Source organism: Bos indicus, chromosome 7 (assembly GCF_029378745.1).
Source record: "Bos indicus isolate NIAB-ARS_2022 breed Sahiwal x Tharparkar chromosome 7, NIAB-ARS_B.indTharparkar_mat_pri_1.0, whole genome shotgun sequence".
Taxonomy (NCBI): domain Eukaryota; kingdom Metazoa; phylum Chordata; class Mammalia; order Artiodactyla; family Bovidae; genus Bos; species Bos indicus.
Genome location: NC_091766.1, coordinates 24,890,264 through 24,910,849, shown reverse-complemented (window position 1 = coordinate 24,910,849; position 20,586 = coordinate 24,890,264). Strand labels below are relative to the sequence as shown.

Here is a 20,586-nt window from a genome sequence, read left to right as displayed (position 1 = left end):
GCCATTCTCCCAAATCATCCCACCCTCTCCCCCTCCCACAGAGTCCAAAAGACTGTTCTATACATCAGTGTCTCTTTTGCTGTCTCGTATACAGGGTTATTGTTACCATCTTTCTAAATTCCATATATATGCGTTAGTATACTGTATTGGTGTTTTTCTTTCTAGCTTACTTCACTCTGTATAATAGGCTCCAGTTTCATCCACCTCATTAGAACTGATTCAAATGTATTCTTTTTAATGGCTGAGTAATACTCCATTGTGTATGTGTACCACAGCTTTCTTATCCATTCATCTGCTGATGGACATCTAGGTTGCTTCCATGTCCTGGCTATTATAAACAGTGCTGCGATGAACATTGGGGTACACGTGTCTCTTTCAATTCTGGTTTCCTTGGTGTGTATGCCCAGCAGTGGGATTGCTGGGTCATAAGGCAGTTCTATTTCCAGTTTTTTAAGGAATCTCCACACTGTTCTCCATAGTGGCTGTACTAGTTTGCATTCCCACCAACAGTGTAAGAGGGTTCCCTTTTCTCCACACTCTCTCTAGCATTTATTGCTTGTGGACTTTTGGATCGCAGCCATTCTGACTGGCGTGAAATGGTACCTCATTGTGGTTTTGATTTGCATTTCTCTGATAATGAGTGACGTTGAGCATCTTTTCATGCATTTGTTAGCCATCTGTATGTCTTCTTTGAAGAAATGTCTGTTTAGTTCTTTGGCCCATTTTTTGATTGGGTCATTTATTTTTCTGGAATTGAGCTATAGGAGTTGCTTGTATATTTTTGAGATTAGTTGATTGTCAGTTGCTTAATTTGCTATTAGTTTCTCCCATTCTGAAGGTTGTCTTTTCACCTTGCTTATAGTTTCCTTTGTTGTGCAGAAGATTTTAAGTTTAATTAGGTCCCATTTGTTTATTTTTGCTTTTATTTCCAATATTCTGTGAGGTGGGTCATAGAGGATCCTGCTGTGATGTATGTCGGAGAGTGTTTTGCCTATGTTCTCCTCTAGGAGTTTTATAGTTTCTGGTCTTACGTTTAGTTCTTTAATCCATTTTGAGTTTATTTTTGTGTATGGTGTTAGAAAGTGCTCTAGTTTCATTCTTTTACAAGTGGTTGACCAGTTTTCCAAGCCCCACTTGTTAAAGAGATTGTCTTTTCTCCATTGTATATTCTTGCCTCCTTTGTCAAAGATAAGGTGTCCATAGGTGTGTGGATTTATCTCTGGGCTTTCTATTTTGTTTTAAATACAGGGGACAAAGAACATGTTAAAGGAGATATGGGGAAGCATCATACCAGTGCAGAAGTTAGGACACTCTGCGAGACCACTGGCCTGTTATCTCTAACTAGGAAATGTCCTGGGCAAAAACACAGAGGTTATGATGAGGTCTATTCAGATTAAAAAGAGAACTTGGAGCTTGAGTTGATTCTAGTTTAAACCAACTAAATCTTAAAGACATTTTGGAAGGAATTAAATATGGACTAAGTATTAGATGGCACTAAAGAATTGTCATGTATGGATGTGAGAATTGGACTTGAAGAAAGCTGAGCACTGAAGAATTGATGCTTTTGAACTGTGGTGTTGGAGAAGACTCTTGAGAGTATCAGTCCTGGGTGTTCTTTGGAAGGAATGATGCTAAAGCTGAAACTCCAGTACTTTGGCCACCTCATGCGAAGAGTTGACTCATTGGAAAAAACTCTGGTGCTGGGAGGGATTGGGGGCAGGAGGAGAAGGGGATGACAGAGGATGAGATGGCTGGATGGCATCACCAACTCGATGGACATGAGTTTGAGTGAACTCCGGGAGTTGGTGATGGACAGGGAGGCCTGGTGTGCTGTGATTCATGGGGTCACAAAGAGTCAGACACTACTGAGTGACTGAACTGAACTGAACTGAAAGAATTGTTAATTTTATCTCATGTAACTATGGTACAGCAATTAGGTAGTGAAACATCCTTTAATCAGATATGCAGGCACCCAGAGGTATTTATGGTAGAAATAGTCTATGTCATCTGTAATTTAAATATTTCAGGAGAAGAAAAAAAAGACAGTTGAAACAAAATCGGCAGAACGTTAACAATTATAAAACCCAGGTGATAAATATGGAGGCGGGGGACAGGCAGGTGGCCTTATGAAATCAAGTCTCCCTAAACCGAGCTCCCCTGCTGAGTTTGTGATTAATGTCTCAATCAAAAACTTTATTCTCTTTCCTGCTCTGCCCCCTGTTCCTCTCAGGATTGAGGAGTAGCAAAAGAAAAGGGAAGACTGAAAAGTAGGACTCTTCAGGGCCTTCCTGGGTACAAAAGCCCCTCCATATCCTCAGTTTCTTGTTTGTAGAAAAAGGCTTTGGTCTCCTAGGCCTTCCCCATCCTTCTGAGGAGTAGACTCAGTTCAGTTCAGTTCAGTTCAGTCGCTCAGTCATGTCTGACTCTTTGTGACCCCATGAATCGCAGCATGCCAGGCCTCCCTGTCCATCACCAACTCCCGGAGTTCACTCAAACTCATGTCCATCGAGTCGGTGATGCCATCCAGCCATCTCATCCTCTGTCATCCCCTTCTCCTCCTGCCCCCAATTCCTCCCAGCATCAGAGTCTTTTCCAATGAGTCAACTCTTCGCATGAGGTGGTGAAAGTACTGGAGTTTCAGCTTTAGCATCATTCCTTTCAAAGAACACCCAGGGCTGATCTCCTTTAGAATGGACTGGTTGGATCTCCTTGCAGTCCAAGGGACTCTCAAGAGTCTTCTCCAACACCAAAGTTAAAAGCATCAATTCTTTGGCACTCAGCTTTCTTTACAGTCCAACTCTCACATCCATACATGACCACTGGAAAAACCATAGCCTTGGCTAGACAGACCTTTGTTGGCAAAGTAATGTCTCTGCTTTTGAATATGCTATCTAGGTTGGTCATAACTTTCCTTCAAAGGAGTAAGCGTCTTTTAATTTCATGGCTGCAGTCACCATCTGCAGTGATTTTGGAGCCCCCCAAAATAAAGTCAGCCACTGTTTCCACTTTTTCCCCATCTATTTGCCATGAAGTGGTGGGACCGGAAGCCATGATCTTCGTTTTCTGAATGTTGAGCTTTAAGCCAACTTTTTCACTCTCTTCTTTCACTTTCATCAAGAGGCTCTTTAGTTCTTCACTTTCTGCCATCAGGGTGGTGTCATCTGCATATCTGAGGTTATTGATATTTCTCCCGGCAATCTTGATTCCAGCTTGTGCTTCTTCCAGCCCAGCGTTTCTCATGATGTACTCTGCATATAAGTTAAATAAGCAGGGTGACAATATACAGCCTTGATGTACTCCTTTTCCTATTTGGAACCAGTCAATAAAGGTGGTTTATATTAATATAGAAATGAGGCTACACTGAGGACTCAGAATCAGTGATAAAACACTATATAAGTGTTTTATCTTTTCCAAATGGTGTATTTCACCAACACTGAGGAAGTTATCATAAACAGAAGTATTTGGGCGAATGCAAACTGTTTTTAAAAACCATGAATAAAATACGAGTGTAAAGTGTCTTCCTGGCAGAATTCTGACTGGCAAGAGTTTCTTGGCATAGTTTGTAGTCTGTAGCAGAAATGATAATTAAATATTTAGTTTATTTGGGAATTGTTCCCCAGACTATTATTATCAAATCACTTGTTTCCTACTATAAAAATTTTATACTTCAGGAAGTGTTTAGTGTATCTAAGACATGTAATAAAGTTAATGCCTCCCAACTCTCTAACAACAAGCCTCATCATCTTTAATGTTGAGTTGACTTCATGTATCCTTGTGAGGAATAATAATCTGGGCAATAATTGTTCATTAATACACACAGATTGCAAGCTTCCCATTAAAAAAAAAAAAAAAAAACAACTCTGATCAGAGAGTAAAACACTAATTAAAACCTGAGCAAAAGTCTGTTTTTTAACAGAATTTTAAAGGGAATAAATCTTATACTCAGCATTTCTCACCCTCCTTTCCGCATCTTTCTTTCTCACACATTCTACTCCATCCCCACCCTTTCCCCATGTGGGCTGGAGTGTAGGAACTCAGTGCTTTTTGGCACAGTGCAAATACCTGCTGTGGTATTTTGGTGCCAACGTAGCATCATCTGGTGCCTTTCTAAACCTCTGCCTTTCCCCCCAGACCTCCCATATTTTAAAATGTGGCTGCTGAACAGTTTCACCAGAAAACATGAACACAAGTAATTGATCTGCACAAAATCAAAAGTTTTAACTTACATTGATAAAACCCTATGGGTGTCAAGATGAGCCATGGCTCATCATATGAAGCTCTGTTCAGTTTTACTTTGATCTACTCACTAAACAATTCACCCTCAACATAACTAAGGCTACAGAGGTGGGTAGGAGTGGATTAGAGAGGAAAGTCAAATCAGAAATGAGAGAGGAGTAGAGTAGAGCATATTTAGACTGAAAATAAGCGGAAGTTCTCTTCTACATTGATTTGTATTTAGTCACAATAATTGTTTTCAAATTACATTAAAATATATATATTTTTTTATTTCCTAAAGGGGAACCTGAGAAATATTGCATTGTTCTTGATCAAAAGTAATGTTAACAGAAATGTCTAGACTGTGTGTGTGTGTTTATTTCTCTTTATTTTAATTAAATGATAAGCTTACTTGTAATTACTGTTACTGCCTTTCCCCCATTTTGTGTTAATTAACACTTGTGATTAATGATTATATCTGTTTTTACTTAGCTGTCTTTGACACTATTTGAAAGTGAATCAACATCCCTGGAAAAAATGAAAACAGATTCACGGGCTGATGTAGAAATACACACAACACTTCTAGCTGTCCCAAGATGATCACTGATTACTTCTTTTGTGGTGAGATTTCAGGCATGGAATTGGCTCTGGCCAATATAAATTTTGGCAACATATGTTTTAAGTTTTCCTAATAAATCAAACTGTCTTACATTTATGGTGCCAAATATTTTCTCAACTCACATATATTAGTAGTTATTGAAATTTTGTTCCATGCCCTGTGATCACGTTGCTGCTGCTGCTAAGTCACTTCAGTTGTGTCCGACTCTGTGCGACCCCATAGACGGGAGCCCACCAGGCTCCCCCGTCCCTGGGGTTCTCCAGGCAAGAACACTGGAGTGGGTTGCCGTTTCCTTCTCCAATGCTTGAAAGTGAAAAGTGAAAGGGAAGTCACTCAGTCGTGTCCAACTTTTAGCGACCCCATGGACCGCAGCCCACCAGGCTCCTCCATCCATGGGATTTTCCAGGCAAGAGTACTGGAGTGGGGTGCCATTGCCTTCTCCGTGTGATCATGTTAGGAGATCCATAATATGAAAAATCAGTGTAACACATGAGTTTTTCATGAAGTTAATTTGATTTATTCTCAAAGACTGTCTTTTATTATAATGGTATTCCTTTTCTTCTTTTTAATGCTTTAATAAATTCTTCTGTTTATGAAACAATGACAGTAGATGATAATTGTTTTAATGTGAGCTTCATGTTTTTAATTTTACACATTAAAAATATGGCACACCTATGTTTCTTCACTCATTTTCCACTAGAGAAGGACAGATTTTACTTGTATTGGAATTCAAAAGTCTGAGACCAACTGCTACATATTCTATTCTCTGCTTCAACTATTGTTTTCTAGGAGGTGTCTGATTCAAACTAGAGCTAGGAAAGAAAAGCATAGAATGTCAAAGATGCTTTTCAAGTTGTAAACTAACTTCTCAGTTGTAAACTACTGGATACTAATACTTTTCTTCAAATGGAAAGGTGTTTCTAAATTGAAAAGAGCAGTGTTTCTGAATAACTTTAGAAAGGATTTTCTTGATCTACATAAAAGAGTTTTAACAGCCTCTCATTCTTTTAAGCTCTTCACTGTGACTTCAAAGTAATCATTTTCAGATTAATAAACCAAAGTCTGCCTTGGAGTTATAGTTTTTCATTTATTAGGAAATCTGAGGTTATCTAGAACCCAGCTGGAGAACATGACTGAAGAAGGAAAAGCTGACAAAGTGAGGCAATGCTTAATTATTTCAATATGTGCCTTTAAGAAGTGTGTATAAATGGTTATTTATACACACTTCTTAAAGGCAGAGAGCTGGAATGGTGGTATCTGCAAGGAAAAACATATGTAATTAAGTACCCCTCAGTTTATCTTCAGTAAAATTTCACCATTGTATAAAATTTATTGTTATTTTTAATTACCTGTTGCCTCTCCACTTCGCCCTCCCCCCTTTTAGAATCTTTAGTTTGATGTTCTGATCATTTTTTAAATGATCTCACTGGATAAAAATCATTTTACCCTTTTTTTAAAATGTGATTGTGAATATGGACTTAAGCTCTCACCTCAAACAGTACTTTTGGAAAATTTTGTAAAAAGCACTATCAAGGCACTCTAAGGATTGAACTTTAGTATAAATGTCAATACCAACCTACTAATATAAGTTTTCAAAACTACTTTTTGCATAACCTCAAAGTCACTTTGTGATGTTTCATGAACAAAGAGTTCAAATATTCCTGCATCTGTCCAATTCATAAATATCTTTTTCGTCTCCTGTTTCCCTGTTCCCTGCCTATCCTCCCACCCCCGCCGCCCCCTCTCGCCCCCCTCCCCCCCGCCCCCGGTGGCAGCTTTAGTTTTTCTTTACTTTAATTCTTCCCCTCGCCTCTGTAGCCTCTAGTTTAATTTCCTTTATTGACCATTTATGGAATGAATGAACTCCTTGACTCGGTTCCAGGAGCCTGGCTGCCCTCTGCCCCATGCAGTGCGGCTTTCTCTCCTGGGACTCGGGTCGCTGCACACCAGCCAGCGGAGGACGGCCGGAGGAAGCTGCTCCAGCGACCGCGGTCCGATCAGGGTTGGCCCGGCGCCTGGTGGCGGACGGGAGGCGAGCCCCTCCGTTGGGGTTCGGAGGAGAGATACCCCAACTCGGGAACCTAGAAGGGGAGCTGCGATCCGCGCAGGAGGCAGCTTTTCCAGCGGGCGCTGCGGTCACCTGGGAGCAGCGCGGGGACCCATCTCGCCCGAGGGGAGCCCAGGGGGCGCTGGGCTGCTGCGCGGGGCACAGCCCGGGCGGCACTGCGGGCCGGGGGATCCCACAAGACCTGGCGACACCCTGGACGGAGGCGTGGCCCCGACACCCTGCGCGGTTCTGCAGGATCCAGGCGGGAAGCCGCTGTGTATCTCAGTCTTCGCCACCCCAGCTTCTCTCGGCTCGAATTCAGCCTCCAAGTTGCAGGCACCGGAGAGCATCTGCCCCCGAGGGTGGTGGGCTATTCTCAGGAGCTTGAAAGGCACCGGGGACTGATCCAACTAGCCCGGAGAGAACTGGTAGGTGCCTCAGAACTCCGCAGGGCGCGGGCCGCCGTCGGGGTTCAGAAGTCAATGTGTGCTGTGCTGCATTCCTCGATCCCCCCCGGAGGCCCCTGAGCTTATCTCACTCTTGAACTGTTCACCCGCCAGGTGTCCTAGGACTTATCCCCAGCATTCTTTGGAGCAACTTCTGTGCAGAAGACTTTTAACTCAGTTTCGCAAGAGTTCTTCTCCCTCCCATAAAGGTTGGGGCGAACTGCAGGTGCTAGCCTTGCACATTGCCGACTGGTGGTCTCGGCAGAGAGGTGCCCCCGGGAGAGAACAATGGCAGAACCGGGATCTGGGCTGCCTTCTGGTCTTGCGGTCCCCACTTTCCTGCCGTGGCTAACAGGACTAGGGGCTGGAATGGTCTTCCTGAGCTTCTTGCAGAAACTCCTGTACCCTTACTTCTGGAGTGACCTCTGGTACCTGCTGAAGATGGTTCGCTGTGGACTTTGGACGACAGGGAAGCACGGACAGAAAGGGGAGCTAGTCACTGTCCTGGATAAATTCCTGATCCAGGCCATGAAGCGGCCCCAGAAACCTTTCATCATCTACGAGGGAGACATCTACACCTATGAGGATGTGGACAGGAGAAGTAATAAAGTGGCTCATGTCTTGCTGAACCATTCCCCGCTGAAAAGGGGCGATACTGTGGCTTTGCTGATGAGCAACGAACCGGATTTCGTTCACGTGTGGTTTGGCCTGGCCAAGCTGGGCTGCGTGGTGGCCTTCCTCAACTCCAACGTTCGATCGGTCTCCCTCCTGCATTGCATCCGCAGCTGTGAGCCCAGGGTCCTCGTGGTGGGTGCAGGTAGAGTATGGGAAATGAGCTGCTTGAGCAGAATGGCAGCCCTGCCTCCTATCCCACCCCCACCGGCCTCATTTTTTTTTGTTAGAACCAATTAGCAACTAGTATCCTGGGTATGTGATGAAGTGTGGATGTTAAGGGTACAAGTGGTTTAATTTCCCCTTCCCTCACTTCAATCACTGTTGTAGATGACTAATTATCAGGACAGCTTCTGAAGAACTTTACTGAAATCTCAGACTTTTCTGAAATCTTATTATTTTAGCAAAGGGACAGGATGAGTCTAAGGGGCACATTTTACTGTTCTTGCTACCTTCAGTGAGTACAAGAACACAGAGAGAGCTTGGTTAAGTTCTAAATTTTGTCAGATCTGACAAAATTATCTGATGTGAAGGAAGACAATCCTGTTTCATTGTGGAATACCTTCTGCCTCTAATAGTAGCACTATTGAAGTTGACTGCCTTTGCAGAAGAAACATGTTTAATTAGAAGTGCATGAATTCCTGTCTTCATGTCTGCTCTTATTCTGCACTGCCTGCAAGCTAGGATTTGCCTGGCAAAGTTGGACTTCCAGCCAGTGGCAAGCTCTTGGCAGACTCTCAGTCTCTTTCTCCCCCATCTCCTTACCCCACCGGTGCATCATTTTATCTTTCTTTCCAGTAAGTGCTGACCTTCTTCCCCTCCCCTTGGATTTAGGCTTTGGATACGTATACTGACAGTGAACTATAAAGAAAAGTTTTTGGTTGAGTGCCTGACTAATGAAGAACCTAGGATGATAAGTTGCATAACAGGGAAAACGAAGTATGAAAATTGATAACTTATTTGGTATAATCTAAGTGGTTTATGCACATGTTTCTTTCATGAGGGTAGGAAGGTAGAGGATCATGGCAAAGACCTTAGTGAAAATATTTAAGTATTTTAGGTTAATAGATACATTCTGACACCTCATATGGACTTCTCAGATGACACTAGTGATAAAGAACCGGCCTGCAAGTGCAGGAGACATAAGAGATGCGGTTTCGATCCCTGGGTCAAGAAGACCCCCTGCAGGAGGGCATGGCAACTCACTGCAGTATTCTTGCCTAGAGAATCCCATGGACAGAAGAGCCTGGTGGGCTATAGTCATATAGAATCTTTAGATTCACAGAGAAATACGGGGGGGGGGGGGGGGATCTACATTTATATACCACTGATTTATAAAGTATAATACTTTGTGTGTACCCTTTTTTATATAATAATTGTATATCACATGAAAATGAGTTAGCCAATATATAGTAAAAAAAAAAAAAGTTATTTATTCAAGGCTTTCACTTTTGCTTGTTTCCTTTGTCCTTCCAGCTCAAATTGTGACTAGATGAAGAAGCAAAATGTTTGTTCTTTTTAATTTATGATCATATTTTTAATGGAAAGGCATTTTATTTTAAATATAGCAGTGTGTACATGTCAATCCCAGACTCCCAAATGTGTCTTATTACTCTTAAGGACTGATTTTATCTTAAATTACTGGAGTGGATAAACCAGAAATCCTCTCGTGGTTTTTTTTTTTTTTTTTTTTTTTTAATTCAACAGTTATATCCTCCAAGATTGAAATTCAACTCTTCACCTTGGAAAAAGGTTAGCTAGTATAACACTTCTTTGAACTGTAGCAATAAGTAGAATAAAGGAGTCACACAGAGGTTCCACAACATGGTGAAGCAGTGTTTACCTCTCGTGCCATGGGCAGTGATAATATGAATACAGCAGGGAAAACTATCACAGTTCTTCTTAGGATATATTCTGACATTTTAGTTGCTCATTCTAATTTAGATTGCAGTTTCTGGAGCAAATCTGAACCTTAGATTGTGCAAAGAAAGAAGAGCAAACTAGAAGGGCCACAATATCTCTGAAAAGATTTCTGTGGCCATGATGTTGAGGTCAACCTGAGAAACATCTCATATCCTGTCTCCTGAGGGCCTCCTCCTGAAGTGTGTAGGGCTGTTTAACTCTCAGAATAGAGTTTTCAAACTTTGGTGTTGACTGAGCTGTTGCCCAATTAGGACCAACTAATTTTGCAGTTTTACTTGTGCCAGCTTTTGCTTTGCTTGCCAATAACTAATAGCATTGTTTCCTTATTTTTGTTTTTACCATTACCAGACAAGTTTTGTGTATGAAAGCCACATTGGGATGCTGGAATTTAAGCCAAACATGTTTAATTAATTTGCTCAGTAAGTAGGTACCTGGAGAATTCAACCTTAAATCCTAGTAACAATTCTTTATAGCACACCTCCAAAATATATAAATAGCATATGTTTCTTTCAAAGATAGGAGAATTCCCTTTTAGTTAACTGCTAGTTTTGTTTTGTTTTGTAAGACAGCATGGCTTCCATCACAGTCACTTTTCTGTATCTGAAGCTCTTACCCTGAAAACTGTATTCTTGGCATCTTGAGTCTAATCCATGAGCAATATATACATATAGTTTTTAAAACTTTACATTTCAGAGTTCTTAAATTCCCGTTGGATGTTTCTAATGGAGATGTACTATTAAATCCTTATATCTCCAGCAAGAGTGTATTGAAGTGGAAAGACCAGACAGTGTTAGATAAGCTGGACAGCCCCAGGTCTCACTTCTGATCTGCCACTTCTTAATTGTGTGATTGAAAAACAAGGTCCTCAGCTGCTTTGAGTGATATTTTGCTTTGCTGTGAATTGGTGAAAATACCATCTCCTTCACAGTGTAATTCTGAGGATTAAATGGCAGTTTTGGTGAAATGACTAGCTGAGTCACTAGTGCATACAAAGTAAATCCTTGGTGAATCGAAATAATTGCTATTATCATTGTAAAGTCATTGGAGGCTTTTACTAAGGGATTTCACTTGAATTTTGATGGCACATTCTAATTTGGTATTAGCTACAAAAAAGACTAGTAAGTCATCTGTTTGGTCCAGGACGTTTAACACTTTGCTATGTTTTAGCAAAATTCATGTTATATAAAACCAGCGTCAAACAAGTTTTATAGGCAGGCCAGGTAGTGTCCACGGTGGTCCGTGGTGATAGATGACATTACAATCATGACAGTTGCCCGATAGTTCTGTCTCCAGAATAAGAATAAACGTTATTCTTGCTCTAGTGGTTGCTAACAAAGATATCAATGTTGCCATTTACTCAAGGCTGACTATGTAAAAGGTGTACCCAGTACCTTTGAAAGGCAAGTGCACAGCTATAGTTTAGAAACTAAGAGGGAAAGAAGTTCACCGAGGGTCTAGGGTGACACAGCTTAGTAGGTGCAGATCAGACCCAAAACCTGGTCTCTGATCTAAGACTCTGCTGTATTACACATTATAGGTTTCTGGGGCTGTTAATCCCCTTTTGCTATAACCATGAAAAAATTGCATTCCAGTTATATAAATATAGTAAAATTAAAAGTTGCCAGTGTTAAGACATCAGGTTTTTAATGCTCCTATCACTAGAAAAAATGTAAATGCTTATAAAACTATTATTCCTTTTTCTCAGTCTGAAGACTCAAAAATAGTTGCAAAGAAGTGTTACTGTATTTGTGTAGTTTGATTTAGAAGATGTGTCAAGTGGCGTCCCAACTTTCTTTGGAAAATTTCAGCACTTATTGAATATTAAATCATCTTAGATCAAACCTAGTCCTTTCCCCCCAATATTTCAACTCTGATTTTGCCAACAGTGCCTGCAGCCAATATTATCATCTACCTATATAGGCTTTTCTCTTTACTCAGTACAAACGTGAAATGTTGAGGTATTTGTATGTAGTATTTAAAAGTTTATATAATTATATCCTTTGACATATGTAGCAATAATAAATAAGTCTCTTCCATTTTTATAGCACTATGTAAGTAATAAACTATTTTTAGATGCATTGCCTTATGTCATCTTCACCACAGCCATAGTCTGGTTCTAAAGAGGAGGGAAGCATGGATCAGAGTGGGCAAGTACATTGCTCAAGCTCCTGCCTTTAGGAGAGGCAGTGTGGGACGGGAGCCTGGATTTTCTGATGTTGAGCACACCTTTGTCTTTGTCCTCATTTCTGCTCCGGCCCGTTTCCTCATCTCCATCTTTTCCCTTTCTCTTCCCTTCCCTCCAGGCCCCTCCCTCTGCCCTGCTGCTTTCCCGGAGCTCTCTCTGTCATCTTCCATCTGGTCATCTACTTGGTTTTGTTATTTTTCCCACCAATCCTCTTGCCTCAGGCACTGTGTGCCATGGCTCTCTCAGTGACTTGGTGGAATGGTAAAGTTGTGTTTGCCAGATCACGTAGAGGTACTTGTGCAACTTGGAGGACTTGGCCAAGAGCTCAAATGTAAGCTCTTTGAGCTGAGGAAGTTTGTTCTGTTTGCTGCTAAATTCTTAGAACTTAGTGTAAAAGAGATGCTCAATAAGTAATTACTGTCTGGATGAATGAATAGGTGATCAATCTAATGAAAAACTTTAAGGTACACAAGGGCCATTCAGTAACTGTTTACTTACTTGCCTGTTTTTGCCCAGGAATTGTCCCCGTGCTGTTCTTCTGGTAGCTGATTTTGGCAGTAGATATATCAATGAGTTACTGGTTATGTTATTTTATATCAGTGTTGCTAAATGTTAGAATCATGACTCCCTGAAAGTCAAAGCATTTTAAGCTTTGTAGTCTTTAGTTTCTGGAGAAGGCAATGGCACCCCACTCCAGTACTCTTGCCTGGAAAATCCCATGGACGGAGGAGCTTGGTAGGCTGCAGTCCATGTGGTCGCTGAGGGTCGGACACGACTGAGCGACTTCACTTTCCCTTTTTACTTTCATGCATTGGAGAAGGAAATGGCAACCCACTCCAGTGTTCTTGCCTGGAGAATCCCAGGGACAGTGGAGCCTGGTGGGCTGCCGTCTATGGGGTCGCACAGAGTCGGACACAACTGAGGCGACTTAGCACCAGCAGCAGCTGCAGTGGTCTTTAGTTTCTAGACTTAGTATCCACAAAATTTCAGATTTACTTGCATTTTTGTATTTTCTGGGCTCAGCAGTAAAGAATCTGCCTGCAGTGTAGGAGACGCAGGAGATATGGGTTCGATCCCTGGGTTGGGAAGATTCCCTGGAGAACGGCATGGCAACCCACTCCAGTATTCTTGCCAGGAAAATCCCATGGACAGAGGAGCCTGGTGGGCTACGGTCCATGGAGTTGCAAAGAGTCGGACACAGCTGAAGCGACTGAACATGCGTGCATTCATGCATGCATGTGATTTGCACTCTCTCCTTTCTCAGTGTATCACATATTAAATCGTTATAATTATAAGTAAACAACTGAAAAGTATATATTAATATTACCCTGGACCTTTTTACTTTAGATTCAATAGGATGTTGTGTCTCAACCTTCTGGGAAGGGTTTTGTTTCTCTTCACAAGAAGTACACTCTTATGTTTGTTCTCTAAACTTAAAATAATGCGTGCAGCATTGCCCTGTCCGTTTTCATGATCTGTTGCATTCACACTGTGCAGGAGCAAATGTTCCAGTTAACAATCAAACCATTGTAATTCTCCAAATGACTTTCAACCGTAAAGACATCTGCTTTTCAAAGACCAAGAGGAATAGTTAGAGGAAAAAATAAAAACCCTTTAAGTTCTATAGAAAGTAAGACATATTCAGATAGATGAGATGTGGCTCATGTGAACCTGTACTATTTTATCCATGTACTATGCTAGCCTCGACATATCTATTTTCATTTTCAAGGCATTTCTATACTTTTAAGTAGAGTAGACTGAATGGCTGTTTTGCCTTTTTTTTTTCCTCTCATTTTAGACTCAGCTAGGTCAAGGAATACCTCCATTCCAAAAAAAAAATATATATATATATATATATAATTAATTTTGATTGTTCATGATTTACTAGTTGGAAAAGGTAGTATTCTAAGGATGATTATTTTCTTCACTGATCATGAGGAGTTCTTATATACAGTTTATGCTGAACACGTGTTTGCTATAAGGGAATGAAACTTGAATACTGACAGGAGCAAAAACAATTTAAAGAGGGACTGTGCCTCCTCAGCAGAGAAGGCAATGTCACCCCACTCCAGTACTCTTGCCTGGAAAATCCCATGGACGGAGGAGCCTGGAAGGCTGCAGTCCATGGGGTCGCTGAGGGTCGGACACAACTGAACGACTTCACTTTCCCTTTTCACTTTCATGCATTGGGGAAGGAAATGGCAACCCACTCCAGTGTTCTTGCCTGGAGAATCCCAGGGACGGGGGAGCCTTGTGGGCTGCCATCTCTGGGGTCGCACAGAATCGGACACGACTGATGCAACTTAGCAGCAGCAGCAGTGCCTCCTCAGAGAAGTTGCAAGCCCGAACTGGAAAAACACACATCTAAGTAATAATTATTTATTGGAAATACGATGTGTTACATTAACAACAAACGAAGTATTCTACATTTTACTTTCTTGCACAATTTTGCCTATAATAAATATACTGTCTATGCCCTAAAAGATGTGGGGACAGCTGAAAATGAAACCCGGAAACCCATTTACAAACTTGTGTGTACCCATTCAGAGCAGTTAATAAAATTGCTTCAGGGAAGAATATGTTATCATGAATGAATAATTATGCACTTCCTAGGGCTATTATTATCAGTAAACTATTATTTGTAAAAATAACTGACACATCGTTGATGATGAGATTAGTGTCTGGCTTGATAAGAACTATTGTTATCTACATCATGATATATATTGCTTTAGGATTGCTTACTTAGGCATCAATTTTCTTAGGCACCATAACCTGCCCAGGTGTTCTGTGAGAAACCCATTGAGCTGTTGTTAAGCAACAGATGGTAGCTAAGAGCGTGTGATGAGATCTACAATTTCAATTTGGTTTCTGTGTAAATATTGCTTTGTAGGATGGAAACCTCACATTAACCATGTGTAGTTGAATTTCATATTAGTTTTAGTAATGCATAAAAGTTTATTTTTTAATATATATTTATTTATTTTAATTGGAGGCTAATTACTTTACACTATTGTATTGGTTTTGCCATACATTGACATGAATCCACCACGGGTGTACATGTATTCCCCATCATAAACACCCTTCCCACCTTCCTCTGGATCCCATCCCTCTGGGTCATCCCAGTGCACCAGCCCCAACCATCCTGATCATACATAGAATCTGGACTGGCAATTCATTTCACATATGATAATATACATGTTTCAATGTCATTCTCCCAAATCATCCCACCCTCACCCTCTCCCCCAGGGTCCAAAAGACTATTCTATACACCTGTGTCTCTTTTGCTGTCTCACATACAGGGTTATCGTTACCATCTTTTTAAATTCCATATATATGCGTTAGTATATTGTATTGGTGTTTTTCTTTCTGGCTTACTTCACTCTGTATAATAGAGTCCAGTTTCATCCACCTCATTAGAACTGATTCAGATGTATTCTTTTTAATGGCTGAGTAGAAGGCACTGGCAACCCACTCCAGTACTCTTGCCTGGAAAATCCCATGGATGGAGGAGCCTGGTAGGCTGCAGTCAATGGGGTTGTGAAGAGTCGGACAGGACTGAGTGACTTCACTTTCACTTTTCACTTTCCTACATTGAGAAGGAAATGGCAACCCACTCCAGTGTTCTTGCCTGGAGACTCCCAGGGACGGAGGAGTCTAGTGGGCTGCCATCTCTGGCGTCTCACAGAGTTGGACACAACTAAAGTGACTTAGCAGCAGCTGCAGCAATACTCCATTGTGTATATGTACCACAGCTTTCTTATCCATTTGTCTGCTGATGGACATCTAGGTTGCTTCCATGTCCTGGCTATTATAAACAGTGATGCGATGAACATTGGGGTACACGTGTCTCTTTCAATTCTGGTTGCCTTGGTGTGTATGCCCAGCAGTGCTATTGCTGGGTCGTATGGCAGTTCTATTTCCAGTTTTTTAAGGAGTCTCCACACTATTCTCCATAATGGCCGTACTAGTTTGCATTCCCACCAACAGTGTAAGAGGGTTCCCTTTTCTCCACACCCTCTCCAGCATTTATTGCTTGTAGACTTTTGGATAGCAGCCATTCTGACTGGCGTGAAATGGTACCTCATTGTGGCTTTGATTTGCATTTCTCTGATAATGAGTGATGTTGAGCATCTTTTCATGTGTTTGTTAGCCATCTGTATGTCTTCTTTGGAGAAATGACTGTTTAGGTCTTTGGCCCATTTTTTGATTGGGTCATTTATTTTTCTGGAATTGAGCTGCAGGAGTTGCTTGTATATTTTTGAGATTAATTCTTTGTCAGTTGCTTCATTTGCTATTAGTTTCTCCCATTCTGAAGGCTGTCTTTTCACCTTGCTAATAGTTTCCTTTGTTGTGCAGAAGATTTTAATTTTAATTAGGTCCCATTTGTTTATTTTTGCTTTTATTTCCAATATTCTGGGACGTGGGTCATAGAGGATCCTGCTGTGATGTATGTCGGAGAGTGTTTTGCCTGTGTTCTCCTCTAGGAGTTTTATAGTTTCTGGTCTCATGTTTAGATCTTTAATCCATTTTGAGTTTATTTTTGTGTATGGTGTTAGAAAGTGTTCTAGTTTCATTCTTTTACAAGTGGTTGACCAGTTTTCCGAGCCCCACTTGTTAAAGAGATTGTCTTTTCTCCATTATATATTCTTGCCTCCTTTGTCAAAGATAAGGTGTCCATAGGTGTGTGGATTTATCTCTGGGTTTTCTATTTTGTTCCATTGATCTATATTTCTATCTTTGTGCCAGTATCATACTGTCTTAATGACTGTGGCTTTGTAGTAGAGCCTGAAGTCAGGCAGGTTGATTCTTCCAGTTCCATTCTTCTTTCTCAAGATTGCTTTGGCTATTCAAGGTTTTTTGTATTTCCATATAAATTGTGAAATTATTTGTTCTAGCTCTATGAAAAATACCGTTGGTAGCTTGACAGGGATTGCATTGAATCTATAGATTGTTTTGGGTTGTATACTCATTTTCACTATATTGATTCTTCTGATCCATGAACACGGTATATTTTTCCATCTATTAGTGTCCTCTTTGACTTCTTTCACCAGTGTTTTATAGTTTTCTATATATATGTCTTTTGTTTCTTTAGATAGCTATATCCCTAAGTATTTTATTCTTTTTGTTGCAATGGTGAATGTAATTGTTTCCTTAATTTCTCTGTCTATTTTCTCATTATTAGTGTATAGAAATGCAAGGGATTTCTGTGTGTTGACTTCATATCCTGCGACTTTACTATATTCATTGCTTAGCTCTAGTAATTTTCCGGTGGAGTCTTTAGGGTTTTCTATTTAGAGGATCATGTCATCTGCAAACAGTGAGAGTTTTACTTCTTCTTTTCCAATTTCAGATCAGATCAGATCAGTCGCTCAGTTGTGTCTGACTCTTTGTGAGCCCATGAATCGCAGCACACCAGGCCTCCCTGTCTATCACCAACTCCCGGAGTTCACTCAGACTCACGTCCATCGAGTCGGTAATGCCATCCAGCCATCTCATCCTCTGTCATCCCCTTCTCCTCCTGCCCCCAATTCCTCCCAGCATCAGAGTCTTTTCCAATGAGTCAACTCTTAGCGTGAGGTGGCCAAAGTACTGGAGTTTCAGCTTTAGCATCATTCCTTCCAAAGAAATCCCAGGGCTGATCTCCTTTAGAATGGACTGGTTGGATCTCCTTGCAGTCCAAGGGACTCTCAAGAGTCTTCTCCAACACCACAGTTCAAAAGCATCAATTCTTCGGCGCTCAGCCTTCTTCACAGTCCAACTCTCACATCCATACATGACCACAGGAAAAACCATAGCCTTGACTAGATGAACCTTTGTTGGCAAAGTAATGTCTCTCCTTTTGAATATGCTATCTAGGTTGGTCATAACTTTCCTTCCAAGGAGTAAGCATCTTTTAATTTCATGGCTGCAGCCAACATCTTCAGTGATTTTGGAGCCCCCCAAAATAAAGTCAGCCACTGTTTCCACTGTTTCCCCACCTATTTCCCATGAAGTGATGGGACCGGATGCCATGATCTTCATTTTCTGAATGTTGAGCTTTAAGCCAACTTTTTCACTCTCCTCTTTCACTTTCATCAAGACGCTTTTTAGTTCCTCTTCACTTTCTGCCATAAGGGTGGTGTCATCTGCATATCTAAGGTTATTGGTATTTCTCCTGGCAATCTTGATTCCAGCTTGTGTTTCTTCCAGTCCACCGTTTCTCATTATGTACTCTGCATATAAGTTAAATAAACAGGGTGACAATATACAGCCTTGACGTACTCCTTTTCCTATTTGGAACCAGTCTGTTGTTCCATGTCCAGTTCTAACTGTTGCTTCCTGACCTGCATACAAATTTCTCAAGAGGCAGATCAGGTGGTCTGGTATTCCCATCTCTTTCAGAATTTTCCACAGTTTATTGTGATCCACACAGTCAAAGGCTTTGGCATAGTCAATAAAGCAGAAATAGATGTTTTTCTGGAACTCTCTTGCTTTTTCCATGATCCAGCAGATGTTGGCAATTTGATCTCTGGTTCCTCTGCCTTTTCTAAAACCAGCTTGGATTCCTTTTATTTCTTTTTCTGCTCTGAATGCTATGGCCAAAACTTCCAAAACTATGCTCAACCGTAGTGGTGGGAGTGGGCACCCTTGTCTTGTTCCTGACTTTAGGGGAAATGCTGTCAATTTTTCACCATTGAGGATAATGTTTGCTGTGGATTTGTCATATATAGCTTTTATTATGTTGAGGTGTGTTCCTTCTAGTCCTGCTTTCTGGAGGGTTTTTTTTATCATAAATGGATGTTTGATTTTGTCAAAGGCTTTCTCTGCATCTACTGAGATAATCATATGGTTTTTATTTTTCAATTTGTTAATGTGGTGTATTACATTGGTTGATTTGTGGATATTGAAGAATCCTTGCATCCCTGGGATAAAGCCCACTTGGTCATGATGTATAATCTTTTTAATGTGTTGTTGGATTCTGTTTGCTAGAATTTTGTTAAGGATTTTTGCATCTATGTTCATCAGTGATATTGGCCTGTAGTTTTCTTTTTTGTGTGTGTGGCATCTTTGTCAGGTTTTAGTATTAGGGTGATGGTGGCCTTATAGAATGACTTTTGGAAGTTTACCTTCCTCTGCAATTTTCTGGAAGAGTTTGAGTAGGATAGGTGTTAGCTCTTCTCTAGATTTTTGGTAGAATTCAGCTGTGAAGCCATCTGGTCCTGGGCTAAAAGTTTAAAGTTAAATGTTTGCCAGTGTTTTAAAACACTATGCTATGAGCAATTACCATTGAAAATATTAGTTTGTTTTATGTAGAATAAAGTAATTTATGGAGTTGGAAATGGCAACCCACTCCAGTATTCTTGACTGGAAAATCTCATGGACAGAGGAGCCTGGTGGGCCACAGTCCACGATGTTGCAGAGTCGGACATGACAGAGCGACTGAGCACAGCACAAGATAATTTTAAAACAATGTCTGTAAGTCAGGCAGAGAAACACAAATATCATATGGTATCACTTATATGTGGAATCTAAAAAGTGCTTCAAATAGATTCAAATGGACTTATTTACAAAACAGAAACAAACTCAGAGACATAGAAAACAAACTTACAGTTACCAAAGAGGAAAGGAGGGAAGGGATATATTAAGACAGTACTATCCCTAAAGCAGTTAATCAGCAAAGTCCTGCTGTATAGCACAGGAAGCTACATTCAATACCTTATAATAAGCTATAATGAAAAAGAATATATATGTATGTATGACTGAATCATTTACTGTACATCAAAAACAAACTAACACAGCGATGTAGATCAACTATACCTCAATTAAAAAAAAAGTTTTTAATGCAGAATGAATAACATAATTCACACTAATGGTATATTCAAGGAATATATTACATTTTTACTCATTGATTTCATAGTCTCAGAAATGTGAATGAAACATAGCAATGGTATAGAAACAAGAAATTAATTTGTACAAACAGTGGTAAATGTTTATAAGCAGAGATTGTAATTAACCTCTTTTTATGCTTGCAACCCCACCTAAACCAATGCATGCGAGAAAGAGTGTGTATTTCTTGGAAGAATGTATTGCTTTGAAAAGAGAGATTCTGTCTTCTCCTGTGTTGTAGACTTTGTTAAATCTCATGGAATTTTAATCTGTCTCAATTTCTTATGGTAACTTACTATTACTACCTGCACCTACAGTGGATCCCATGAGTTGGATTCTATATCCAGCAACTATGATTGTGTGCCAGGCACAGCTGGTGAAAGGGCAGAGCAGGACAGCCATAATTCTTCTGAGGTGCTTACAGTTCTGTAGCTTTCAGTGGTAGGACACTTCACTAAGAGTAAATCTTCACGAAACACAGCCAAGTCTTCATGAAGTATTTAAACAAAAGCTATTTTGGGGGGGGGGGCAGGAATAAATATGTAAAATTTACAAAGTGACACTAAAACTTGCCATTTTATCGAGAAAGCCTGACAGTGACAAGTAAATAATG

The 20,586-nt window shown here is 40.6% G+C and overlaps 1 protein-coding gene across 2 annotated transcripts in view; it reads left to right on the top strand.

Annotated features, from left to right (window-relative positions):
* Positions 1-7,085: 7,085 nt before the first annotated feature.
* The window catches only part of SLC27A6 (solute carrier family 27 member 6), an 80,559-nt gene continuing 67,058 nt past the window's right edge, over positions 7,086-20,586 (top strand). The window contains exon 1 of one of the 2 annotated variants that reach the window (XM_019964593.2): positions 7,086-8,144. In XM_019964593.2, coding sequence (XP_019820152.1) covers positions 7,616-8,144 — 529 coding nt within the window. In that variant the 5' untranslated portion in view covers positions 7,086-7,615. The remainder of the gene's footprint in view (positions 8,145-20,586) is intronic. The other variant, XM_019964592.2, reaches the window with a different exon arrangement.